This window comes from Carcharodon carcharias, chromosome 15, assembly GCF_017639515.1.
Source record: "Carcharodon carcharias isolate sCarCar2 chromosome 15, sCarCar2.pri, whole genome shotgun sequence".
Classification (NCBI taxonomy): Eukaryota; Metazoa; Chordata; class Chondrichthyes; order Lamniformes; family Lamnidae; genus Carcharodon; species Carcharodon carcharias.
This window is the reverse complement of record NC_054481.1, coordinates 10,156,546-10,170,396: the sequence shown is the minus strand read 5'-3', so window position 1 is coordinate 10,170,396 and position 13,851 is coordinate 10,156,546. Positions and strand designations below refer to the sequence as shown.

General features: G+C 43.4%; 1 protein-coding gene across 1 annotated transcript in view; it reads left to right on the top strand.

Moving 5' to 3' along the window:
- The window catches only part of mfsd1l (major facilitator superfamily domain containing 1-like), a 41,198-nt gene that overhangs the window by 12,666 nt on the left and 14,681 nt on the right, over positions 1-13,851 (top strand). The window contains 2 exon segments of the mRNA XM_041206204.1: positions 9,185-9,240; positions 13,040-13,178. Of these exon segments, the coding sequence (XP_041062138.1) occupies positions 9,185-9,240; positions 13,040-13,178 (195 nt within the window).

The window sequence follows — 13,851 nt, the reverse complement described above, 5'->3', positions numbered from 1 at the left end:
TGTCCTGTATGCTTCTGGAAAACCAGGGGGCTCTAGATTTGGCAGTAGCTCTACTTTTTTGTGCAGGGACATGTCTACACTGCACCTATAGAATCTTGCTTTTGAATGCCTCCCACTGATTTGACACTGTTTTCCCTTCTAGCAGATGTATCCAGTCTACTCTCACCAGCTTTGTAAAATTTGTCTTCCCCCAATTTAGAATTTCACTCCTGTTCTATCTTTGTCCTTTTCCATAATGACGCTAAATCTAACTGAATTAAGGTCACCATCTCCAAGATGGTCCCCTACTGCTTCTTCATCCACTTGCCCAGCTTCTTTTCCTAAGATTAAATCTAGAATTGCACCTCCTCTCATTGGTCTTGTTACGTGCTGGCTAAAAAAGTTCTCTTGAATGCATTTCATGAATTTTGCACCCACTGTGCCCTTCACACTGTTCGTATCCAAATTAATATTAGGGTAGTTGAAGTCCCCAACTATTACTGCCCCATTGTTTTTGCATTCAGAAACCTGCCTACATATTTGCTCTTATAACTCCCTTCCACTATTTGGGGATCTATAGTACACTCCTAGCAGTGTGGCTGCCCCTTTTTTATTTCTGAGCTCAACCTACATGGCCTCATTTGATGCTTATTTAGTATATCATCCCTCCTCAAAGCTGTAATTGATTCTTTAACCAATAATGCTACAGCCCTCACCTTTTTTATCCCCCTCCCTCATGTATAAAAACTCTATATCCAAGGATGCTGAACTGCCATTATTGCCCTCCTTAAGCCAAGTTTGCATTAAAACAGCGATATCATGTTGCCATGTGTCTATCTATGCTCTCAGCTCATTGGCTTTATTTGCTACACCCCTTGCATTTATATTTGTACCTTTTAACACTGCCAAATTCCTGTGCTGTACACTTTTTAACCTGTGCTGCTTCTGTCTTTCAGAACCACTCACTAATTCTCCATCTCCTGTTCCCTTCTCTAACTTTGCCCTCAGGTTCCCATACCCCTGCCAGTCTAACTTAAACCCTCCGCTCAACACCACTAGCAAATCTCCCTGCGAGGATATTCATCCCAGTCCTGTTCAGGTGTAGACCATCCGGCTTGTACAGGTCCCACCTTCCCCAGAACTGGCCCCAATGCCCCAGAAATCTGATGCTCTTCCTCCTACACCAGCTTTCCAGCCACGTGTTTAATCACTCAATTCTCCGATTTCTATACTCACTTGCACATGGGACTGGGAGTAATCCTGAGATTACTGCTTTAGACGTCCTGCTTTTCAATCTCCTTCCTAGCTCCCTAAAGTCTGCTTTCAGGACCTCATCCCCTCTCCTTCCTAAGTAATTGGTACCAACATAGACCATGACCTCTGGCTGATCACCCTCCCCAAGAAGAATGTCCTGCAGTCTCTCTGTGATATCCTTGACCCTGGCACCAAGGAGGTAACATGCCATCCTGGAGTCATGTCTACAGCCACAGAAATGCCTGTCTGTTCCCCTAACTAACTAATCCCCTATCACTATAGCTCTTCCTTTCTTCTGCCTCCCTTCCAGTACAGCTAAGCTGCTCGTGGTGCCATAAACTTGGCTCTGACTATGGAACCAATGCCCTCACCAGCTTCCAAAACAGAAAACCAATTTGTGAGCCAGACCCAGTGGACCCATGCACCACCTGCCTAGTTTTCTTGGACTGCCTGGCGGTCAGCCATTCCTTTTCTACCTCCAGGCTCCTAAGCTGCGATGTGACCACCTCTCTGAACATGCTATCCACGTAGCGCTCAGCCTCGTGGATGCGTCACAGTGACTCCAGCCGCCACTCGATCTCTAAAATCTGGAGCTCAAGGTCCTGCAGCTGATGACAATTCCTGCACATGTGGTCATCTAGGCTATTGCGAGCGTCCACAACTTCCCACATATTACAGGACATGCATTCCACATGACTGAGCTGTCCTACAATGGCTTCAATTTACTTCTTCTGTTCACTTTATTTTACTTTGGTTTACTTCTTTTAACTTTATACTATTTGATTCTATTAATAAACCTTACCAAAAGTATGGTTCCTGCTTTATTTTAAAGCTTAGGAATAGAATCAACTTTAAACACTTACTAGAAACTCACCAGATGCTCACCAAACAGCTAGCTTCTTCTCCAACCAAGTCAGTTGCTCCTTTTCTGTGATGTCACAATTTTTTCTTCACTCTCCTTTTGAACTCAGTGAGGGCCAGCTGATGGGTCCACCTCTCCGCGTATTTATTCTCTCCCCGCTCCATGTATCTCCTGTAGGTCCACCTTTCTGACTGCTCTTCCTGAAGGTGAGTGATCCTGCCTTACCTTAAACTTCAATAAATTTGTTCAACCATCATTGGTCTTGTCAAGTGAGTAAAAGGCTATCAGACTCATGGTAACTAATCTAGTTCTGTCTAGCCTTATCCATTGAACTTCTGGGGACCACAATTGCCTTGGCTCCATTTTTGTCCCACATCTCTTCCCTGAAGCATCCATTTGTACTAAATTACTGAAGTGCTTTGGAATATTTCTCTTGACATTCCTTTTAAACTTCTTTACTTACTTTCGCCTATATTCCTTTGACAAGCGATGGTGCTCAATGGGCATTTGCCACCCTGTGGTATCTTGCTCTTTCTTGATGTGAGTTGAGGCGGAGAGTGTCTGCAGTCTGTTCGAACATGGTCGTCATCTTTGATTCCAGTTCATTCTGGCCCAACCAAAGCACTTGCATTTTCCAGCAGTGGTTATTGGTCTGTACTTAGGAACGAGAAATCCAGGCAGATTCTCTTTTTTTTATCTTCCTTTCCTCTAGCTCGAGGAGTTTGATTTATTTTCCCTAATGTCACCCTCTTAACGATTAGGTGACCTGCAGCTTTCTGCTCTGATGGCACATTGTGCAGAATTTTACACCCCGTGGGCGGGCACGTGCCTGACCCAATCGGGCATGAAATCGGGCGAGATGCCATCGGGTAAGTGTCCCCACGCCATCGCACACCTGCGCAATATTTCACTCAAAAACAGAATTACCTGGAAAAGCTCAGCAGGTCTGGCAGCATCGGCGGAGAAGAAATTTCATTTGGCAGGTGCGAGTAAAAGTCGGACATGGACCCACCGACAATTAAGAGAGCAATTGCGCCCATTATTGGTGTAATTATCTCTGATTTTTCATCGTTCATCCAAATTTACGGTTGGCAGATGGGTGATTTGGCCAGGCAGCCTCTGCATTTTTCATCAAACCTCATCCAAGGGTGGGATGAAATTGCCATTAGGAATTAGAATAAGAATGAATATCTGGGGACAGCATTTTTATGAGGTACGCTTTCAGGTGCTTGATTGTGGTGCAAGGACATTTTTTTTGCAGCTTTTTACACCTTTATTTCATTATTTGCAGGAGAGCAGCTCCCTAAGGTAGCTTCAGGGAGCTCACTCACAGCACTCACCCCCGCCCACGGTGACATCACCACCCACCCTCTTCCTGCTCCCCGCTGAGCTTTTCGGTGCGCGTTTCGCACTGGCTGGCTGTTAGTTGGGTCAGGGGCCGATCGTCCATTCCCCGGCTTCTCCTGGGCCCGCCGATCAGGCACACCCACCAAGGGTAAAACTCAGGCCATTGTCTTCTCCAGCTGAAACATCCTTTCTGCATTGACGAAGAACGTGTTTTATAAAATCAATACTCTGTGCGACCTTCTGTCCAAGGCTCAGCTTGTTGTACCTATAAGATCGTAAGACCTAGGAGCAGAAGTAGGCCATTAGGCCCATCGAGTCTGCTCCGCCATTCAATGAGATCGTGGCTGATCTGATCATTCTCAACTCTGCTTTCCTGCCTTTTCCCCATAACCCTTGATTCCCTCACTGATTAAAAATCTATCTCAGCCTTGAATATACTTAACAACCCAGCCTCTACAGCCCTCTGCAGTAAAGAATTGACTACCCTCTGAGAGAAGAAATTTCTCCTCATCTCTGTTTTAAATGGGCGCCCCCTTTCTCTGAGATTATGCCCTCTGGTCCTAGACTCTCCCACAAAGGGGAAGCAACCTCTCAGCATTGACCCTGTCAAGCCCCCTAAGAATCTTACGCATTTCAATAAAGTTGTTGCTTGTATGTAGTTGTTGTTGCTCATGCTTGTAAATTTCAATGAGTACAGGCCCAACCTACTCAACCTCTCCTCATAAGAAAATCCCTCCATGCCCAGGATGAACCTAATGAACCTTCTCTGGACTGCCTCCAATGCCAGTATATCTTTTCTTAGATAAGGGGACCAAAACTATTCACAGTATTCTAGGTGTGATCTAACTAGTGCCTTGAATAGTTTTTAGCAAGACTTCCCTATTTTTATACTCCATTCCCTTTGAAATAAAGGCCAACATTCCATTTGCCTTACCGATTACTTGCTGAATTTGTATGTTAGCTTTTTGGGATTCATGCACAAGGACTCCCAAATCCCTCTGTGCTGCAGCCTGCTGCATTCTCCATTTAAATAACATTCAGCTCCTCTATTCTTCCTGCCAAAGTGCTTGACCTCACATTTTCCCACATTATATTCCATCTGCCAAGTTTTTGCCCACTCACTTAACCTGTCCATGTCCCTCTGTGCATTCCCTGGGCAGAATTTTGCCGTCGGCGAGCAGGGGGTGGGGCCCAGTCGCCAACGCGTAAAATGACGCGGGATGACATCGGGCGGAACCCCTGATGTCATCCTGGTCCATTTAAATTTTCAGGAAGGCGGTGGGTGGGGCGGGGGTGGCCGGGGGGGGGGGGGGGGGGGCAGCAAAATCAGCTGCGGGCCCACCAACCTGTCAACGGCCAATTGAGGCCATTGACAGGATCATTGAAACAATTAAAGGACCCGCCCATCCAGCCTTAAGGTTAGCGGGCAGGCCAGGAGCCCCAGCGGCTAATAGAGAAAACATGAAACCTCATCCACAGGCCGGATAAAGTTTCATGCAGGGTTTTAAAAATTGTAATAAAGTTATTCTGTAAATTATGAACATGTCCCATCTCATGTGACATTGTCACATGAGGGGGACATGCTAGGGAATTTTTTTTTTCTATTTTTAATATTGTTCAAGGTGTCAGCGATCTCCCTGAGGCTGCACTTAGCCTCAGGGAGATGTGCGCTCTTTCATGCGCATGCGCAAAAGATCGCACTCTCACTTTTGGGGAATCCCCTCCTGCCCGCACAGGAAACGCATAGCACTTCCCGGTGGATGTCACGCTGGGCAGGCCTTAATTGGCCCGCCCACTTAAAATGGCGGCGCAGCCCAATTCGCTGGCGGGGATCGGCTCCCCGCCCGCCGGAGATTGGGTTGGACCTGCCCACCCGACAGGCAGAAAATTCTGCCCCTTGTGTCACCCTCACCACCTGTCTTCCCACCTATTTTAGTGACATCCGCAAACTTGGCGATAGTACATTCACTTCCCTCATCCAAGTTATTAATATATATTGTAAATAATTGTGGTCTCAGCACTGATCCCTGTGGCACTCCACTAGTTACAGGTTGCTTTCCTGAAAACGCCACCCTTACCCCAACTCTGTCTTTTATTAGCTAGCCAATCCTCTGTCCATGCTAATATGTTACCCCCAACACTACGGGCTCTTATCCTATTAAGTAGCCTTATGTGCAGTACCTTATCGAATGCCTTTTGGAAATCCAAAGGTTTCCCTTTATCTATCCTACTTGTTATCTCCTCAAAGAATTCTAATAAATTTGTTAGGCATGCTTTCCCCTTCATGAAGCCATTCTGACTCTGCTTGATTATATTATGTATTTCTAAATGCTCTGCTATTACATCCTTTATAATAGACTCCAACATTTTCTCAGTGGCAGATGTTAAGCCAGCTGGCCTATAGTTATCTGCTTTTTGTCTCCCTCCCTATTTGATTAAGGGTGTTACATTAGCCATTCTCCAAACCTCTGGGACTTTTCCAGAACCTAAGGATTCTTGGAAGATTACTACAGTGCATCCACTATCTCTGTAGCTTGCATGAAAACAGTTTGTGTTGGCAGCCAGTTGACCTTCCATTACATAAGGCTGAGCTTCTACTGCTGTACTCAGATGTTGAGTGGCTTCTTTTTGTTCTAGAATGGAAGCTGAGACATCAGCCATTAGATAATCGGGTCCACAAATGTGCTAATGGGGTTGGCCATCATTTCCATTGTGTAAAGTTTGGTCTCAAAACCTGTGCCAAGTTGGAACCAGACTCTTCTGTGCTCCTTGGCATTGACGCAGGCTTTCTGGCAAGCCTCTGATGCATCAAGCATTCCATTTCACATAACCAATACCCATCTTCTGTAGGCAACCCATCAGGTCCAGGGAACTTATCGGCCCCATTAGTTTCCCTAGTACTTTTTCTCTCGTGATAGTTATTGTATTTATTTCCTCCCCCCTCCCTTTCTCCCCTTAATCATTTAGTATTTTTGGAATGCTATTAGCATCTTCTACTGTGAATCAAAGTATTTATTCAACTCCTTTGCCATTTCCTGGTTCCCCATTATTATTCCCCCAGCCTCATTCACTTTGGCCTCTCTCTTCCTTCTTATATATTTAAAGAACATCTTACTGTCTGTTTTTATATTACTTGCTAGTTTACCCTTTATTTTCTCTCTCTTTTTTTTTGTCATCTTTTGTTGGTTTTTAAAACTTTCCCAATCCTCTGGCTTACCACTAATCTTTGCCACATTGTATGTTTTTTCTTTCCATTTGATACTGTCCTTAACTTCCTTGGTTAACCATGGTTGGTTTATCCCCTTCCTGGAATCCTCCTTTCTCACTGGGATGTGTCTTTGTTGAGAGTCATGAACTATTTTCTTAAATGTCTGTCATTGTTCATTAACCGTCTTTTCTGCTAAACTCCTTTCCCAGTACACTGCAGCCAACTCTGCCATCATTCATTTGTAATTACCCTTATTTAAGTTTAGCACTGTTGTTTTCTAGCCAAGTTCCTCACTCTCAAACTAAATGCTAAATTCTACCATATTATGGTCACTGTTTCTAAGGAGATCCTTTACTCTGAGATCATTTATTAAACCTGCCTCATTACAGATTACCAGATGCAAAATAGCTTGATCCCTGGTTGGATTCACAACATATTGTTCCAAGAAATTGTCCTGAATATACTATGAATTCTTGCTCACGTCTCCCTCTGCCAATTTGATTTTCCCAATCTACATGAAGATTAAAGTCACCCATCATTAATGTGCTGCCTTTTGTACATGCCCTCATTATCCCCTGATTTGTTCTCTGTCCTACAGTATAGCGACTGGCAGGGGGCCTATAGACTACTCCTACCAGTGTCGTCTTCCCCTTGTTATTTCTTACCTCCACCCATATGAATTCTACATCTTCTGATCCAAGATTCTTTCTTGCTATCATAAGTATTCCATCTCGTACTAACAGAGCTATCCCACCACCCTTTCCTTCCTGCCAGTCCTTTCTAAAAGTCACATACCCTGAATATTTAATTCCCAGCCATGATCTCTTTCTAACCGTGTCTCCATAATGGCTATAAGATCATAGCCATTAACCTCTATTTGTGCCGCTAATTAATTTATTTTGTTCTGAATACTTCATGCATTTAAGTAAAGGGTCATTAATTTTGCCCTTTTACCATTTTTTCCCCTTTTGACGCTATTTGCTGGCTGTTTTTTATGTTTCTACACTCTGTTCCTTCCTGCCACACTCTGGTATCATTACCTAAATAGCTGCCCTGCGAGGCTGCCATGTCCTTTTGCTTTGTAAGCATATGTATCCCCTTTCCAGAACCCTTCCCACCACCCCCCCACCACCACAATATTTAGTTTAAAGCCTTCTCTACTCGGTTCACTGGTAGTGACAATGTTACTTTTAGTTGGTTCTGATTCGATCCAATAAGAACAGAACGGCACACAATGTTCTACTGGCTCAGAGACACAACTCCATAAATGCCATTTCTTTTGACCTGTTGGACTGAGAACAAAACAATGCCCAAGACTGAAGACAGAGTAAATTTAACAAGGTGTTTGACATTGGCCTCTCTTAATACCCCAATTGCTGTAAAGCCTCATCGGCTGAGACTGGAACACAGGAACAGAAGTAGGCTATTCAGCCCATCGAACTTACTCTGCCATTCAATTAGATGAAGGCTGATCATCTCCCTTGATGCTACTTTCCCCCCATACTATCTCCATTTCCCTTGATATCATTAGTCTCCAGATATCTGTGTGGGGTGGGGGGTGGGGGGGCGGGTGGAGTGGGGGTTTGGGGGGGGTGGGTTGGGTTGGGGGGGTTGGGGGGTGTTGGGGGAATAGGGTTGTGGGGGTTGGGGTTGGGGTATGGGGGGGGGAGGGGTAGAGTATTCCAACAATTCAAGTTGAGAAATTCCTCCTCCTCTCAGTCTTAAATAGCCTGTTCCTTATCCTGAGATTGTGTCCCCTGGTTTAGATTCAGCATCCTATCTACACCTACCCTGTAACACCCTTTAAGACTTTTATAAGTTTCAATAAGTTTCATCCCTCATTCTTCGAAACTCGAGGGTATATGGATCTAGGCTCATCAATCTCCCCTCATAAGATAATCCCGCTACCTCAGGCATTAATCTAGTGAACATCCATTGCACTCCCTCTTTGGCAAGTATATTCTTCCTTAGATAAGGGAACCAAAACTGTGCACAATACACCAGGTGAGGTCTCACCAGAGCTCTATATAACTGCAGCAAGACATCCTTACTCCTGTACTCAAATCTTCTCATGATGAATATACCACTTGCCTTCCTGAATGCTTGCTGCACCTGCATGTTAGCTTTTAGTGATTCATGAACATGGACACCCAGGTCCCATTTGTCACCTGCATTTCACTGCCTCTCATCATTTAAGAAATATTCTGCCCTTCTGTTTTTTTCTACCAAAGTGAATAACTTCACACTTGTTCACATTATATTCTATCTTCTGCATTCTAGCCTGTTTTCTTAGCCTGTTCAAGTCCTCTTGAAGCCTCCAGTTGGTTTCTTTTTTCAGATGCCTAGATATGGAGGATGCTACAAAATTGGCTGGGATGACAATGGTCTTAGACAGCCCAGTGGTCCAACTGGGTGTTAAAGAAAGGGAGGGGAGGATGAAGGTGAGTTCCAACCCAGCTTTAGAGCTTTGAAGAGAACAAAATTCCTCAATGGTTTTTTGCATTTTATTCCTGAATTGTTTTTCTCTCCTGTAGTAAAGCTGTGGTGGTGATACTGGCTGGTTTCTTCATAGACAAGCTGGGAAATTGCGGTGAGTCTGAAGAACAGTATGAAAATGGGAATGTAACCTAGAACACCTCAGCCTGGTAGAAGAGGTGATTTCAGATGCTTGTTGATGCTCCACATAGTAAGACTAATGTGTCCCAGATGTGTGTTGAATTGTGTTAGCCCCTGGAAATAGAAGATTATATCCGACTTTTAAAAACCTTGTTCCCATGCGGTAGTGGGTAAAGTCGGGGGAGTGGGAAACCTGGGACAGAATCTTTCCTACCCAGTCAACATTTGGGGGCTGTAGGAGATTTGTGCCCTCCAGTCTGTGAGCCTCAACAAAAGCTTTAAAGCCTCAAATAAATACATCTTGTAATTCCCTGTCATTCACTCCAATTGTGCAATATCTTTACTGGTCTCTCACATTTGTTTCCTGATCATTATACAGTTGTGTTGGACAACTTAATTGTACAACTTTTCTGACTTTTGTCTTTTGGTCATTTTTGGGTTGTTGGCATTGCATTCCTCCAGTAGCTAATGTTGCATTTTAATGTATCCCTTTGAAACATCAAATAATAGAAACAAGGAGCAAGAGTAGGCCATTCGGCCCTTCGAGCCTGCTCCGCCATTCATTATGATCATGGCTGATCATCCAACTCAATAGTCTGTTCCTGCTTTCTCCCCATATCCTTTGATCCCTTTCACCCCCAAGAGTCACATCTAACTCCTTCTTGAAAACTGTTTTTGCCTTTTTTTTCTGTTTTGTTCCATTTTTGCCACCTACTATTTAAAGATATTTTACTGAGAGAGTTCACAGCACCCTTTGAATGGTCCAACCATTCCACTGGGAATTCCTCTTCTCAGCACAGCTGGAGGACAAGACATTGTGCAGTCAATAGTGGAAATCACTGCACAGAGCTCAGCAGATACAAGGAGCTGTGTGTAGAGACCATGTCACAGTTAGCTGGACATGCCTGAAGAGCAGTGTGCTTGCCACTTGTGTTTTGTCAGCCTAGGCATTTATGGAACTTTGCCATTTCCTACAACGGGAGCGCCAAACTTTCACTCATGGGCATGACTCATGATTTACCTTCAATATCTATGCCACTGACTCCTTTCAACCTGATACCTGTCAGAGTAGCCAATATACTGTGCACTGCTGGTTGCATCATCTCAAAGGTACATTGGTTGCCAGAGCTTTATCAACTTTCCTAAGGCTGATGACCATCAAAACAAAAAGACTTTATTTTTTCCAGAGTAGAAGTATTCCAAAAGTGCAAACTTGTCAATGGAACTCATTTGTCTATATGCTCCATTGTGCCAGTGCACTGGTGTTTATATATTAGATCAATTGAATAGATGATGCAAGTAATATGGATTCAGGTGCCAGAGGTGAATCAACTTAATGGTTTCATTAATATTGACCAGAAAGTACAGCAAGTCTATGGTTTGGATTTTGCAGTTGTTATGACAACAAAACTGTCAGCATTCATTGTCATTGCTCCTCTGAAACTGACAGCAATTTCGGGAGTACACACATACACAGTTAAACACCAAAGAATAGAAGTTTCTATCAGTGATTTATTGTTTCTTTGTAGGATATGTTGCTGAAGTTCCCCAAGACTGCAATCAATTAGAAATCACTGAACTGACTAGAATCTTTTCTTTTTATACTATTGGTCTTGAACATTGCTGAAAAGAGAGACACGTTGCTGTACATTTCACCATGCACTTATCAGGACAAACACAAGAATGCCAAATTTCAAAGTATCACAACGATTTAAACTATGGGAGAAAAGGTGCTGATTGGTTGGGACCCTGATTGTCCAAGGCAATGCCATGGAGAAAGCAACGAGGAACTATAGGCCCTCCAAGCCTCCAGGTAATTGAAAAAAAGGCGCGAGGCTTGAACATATCGCTGTTGTTTGCAGAGAATGGATCCTTGCGCATGAGTGTAAGTTGCTTCTAGCAAGTGTAGATGAGCTGCATTGTGGGCTCAACTGGTTATCTTCAGAAGGTTGTTAGTATAGGAATTAGCGCACTCCAGCAAACTGATTTGAACGTCTTTTTGGACTAACGGCAGCACTGTGTTGGTGGGAAATACCACTGAAGTCACCACTGTGTAGTGGCAGCAAGAAACGGCTTGCTTAACCTATTGTTCCAAGTTTTGAGATACTTTGCCTTTCGAGGGTAATTTGAGGGCGACTGGGCACTTTTCGGCCTGAAAGGGGCATCTTTTGGCCCATTTATGAATTCTGTTTGATATACAGCGAGCAATCGGTCTTGCTTTAAGAACCCTTGAGGCAGAATTTTCACCATGACCGGCGGGCGGACGCATGCCCGACCCACTCGAGCACGGAATGACGCATGTTGACGTCGACTGAGTGTCCCGGCATCAATTTGCAGTTGCGCCGATAATTCAGCCGGCGGGCGCATGTGGGAATCGGCAGCACGCCCGCCGACAATTAAAAGGCCTGCAAAGGCCATTGAGGCCCGTTAAATTTTTCACTGGCCGTCCAACCTTACGGGTTGGTGGGGCAGGCGAAAAGGCCAAGCGGCCTTTGTGTTTTATTTTGGAAACCTCACCCACGGGCGGGATGAGGTTTCCAATATCAAATAAAAATAAAATAATTTTAAAAAAATTTCACTTGTTACATGTCCCTACTCATGAGACAGAGTCACACATGGGGAACATGTCTTATAATATTTCTCACATCTCTATTATTTTTTTTTGAAAACTCTTCATCGCCTTGAGGTAGCCCTTGAAAAAAGTTATATCTTGTTGACTGAGGTATAATTGGGTTTTTAATTACTGTTGTGCAACCCCCCCAACCCTGCCCCGGACCCCGGACCCCAGCCCTGTAATATTTTGCTTACCAGGGAAATCGTTGTGGGGGAGTGCCGAGGGGGATTCTGCTTTTATAATCTGCCAAGTTTGCTGGCAAACAGGAAAATATGAGGTTCTGATTGATAAGAAAACCAGAGGGGGTATAACATGAGCAGCTATCACCTGCTTTATGCACCGTGATTAAAGCAGAAAATTTCTCCTCAAATCCAGTTGGAAAAGTGGATGTTGCAAAAGAATTGCAGAACAATTTAAAAAGTCTGCAAAATTAAGCAAGCAAACGCCAGGTGGAATTCAACTCTGATAAATGTGAACTATCAAATACTGGACCATAAATGTGCATCATACGTACATGATGAATGGAATTGAAAATAGCAAAATGCCTGGCAGATGTGGTTAAGCAGTTTGAAGCAGCTGATGGGTTTGTGAATGTGTCACTCAAACAGATGACACCTCCAGAGGTTACATAGGGGCTGTAAAATTTACTGGCATTAAATTCTATTCAGCACAAAATGTGGCGCCTTTCTACATTCTCTCGCATGCTAACATAAGATTGATTCGACGTGTAAAATCAATGAGCCTTGAGTAAAAGGTTAGAGAAGCTTAAACACCATAGTCCATAGAAAGAGGTTAAACAAAAGCTCATTGTGTATACACAATATAGACGAGCATAGGTTGGAATATTATTTCAAATTAAGTCCAGAAGTTTAAATTACATGTAATAATTTTAAAAGGTTATTTTAGGAAAGACTTCTTCCTCAATGATAAACATTTGGAATAATTTCCCAGGTCAAGTGGTGAAGGCAAAAGTATTGGGGGCATTCAAAATGAAGATGGTTGCTGAGATTGGAGAGTTAGACTACAAGGCGCATGAACCTGGATGGGCTGAATGGCTTTTTCTTATCCTTGATTTTAATCGCTATTTAAATGTTCTGAGTTTATCTGTTGTGAAATCAAGTTTTGTTTATTCCCCCCACCCCCCCACCCCATACTGTAGTTGGGCTCTTCCTGTTCTCCATCCTTCTCGTGCTGGGTTCAGCTACTTTTGCTTTAGGATCTCACTTCAAGGACACAAGTTATCTATTGCCGCTGATGCTCACTGGCCAACTTCTCATGGGCACAAGCTGCGGGTCACTCCTCAGTAAGTACCGGTTTTGACCTAATTGTATCAGACTAGGAAATAAATACGCAGGGCTTAGTATTGATTTAAATTACATCTTCTCCTGAAGGATTGAGTGAACAGTGTCTGTGAAAATGTCAAGGCTCAATTTGAAAAGATATGTATAAATATGTAACATTTAGTAGGGTCGTGGCTACAACTGATGAGTTATTCATTTTTACATGATTGATTATATAATTTTATATTTTAAGTGTGTCCCTTGCACTTGGCAATTGAAAAAGCTTAGAAATGTAGGCAAAAACCCAGTCAGGATCTGTAAAGAGAAAAGGTGGGTTAACATTTTGAGTTTAATTCTTTGTCAAAACTTAGTTACATACAAAATATGTTGCCCTTCCTTGCATTGTTTAGTAGCAATTGGAAAGACATCATGGTTTAATTTACGTTTAGTTTAACTGGAGGAACAGCACCTCATCTTCCGACTAGGCACTTTGCAGCCTTCTGGACTGAATATTGAATTCAACAACTTTAGGTCTTGAGCTCCCTCCTCCATCCCCACCCACTTTCTGTTTCTTCCCTCTTCCTTTAGTTTTTTCCAATAATTTATATAGATTTTTCTTTTCCCACCTATTTCCATTATTTTTAAATCTTTTATGCCCCCCACCCCCACTAGAGCTGTACCTTGAGTGCCC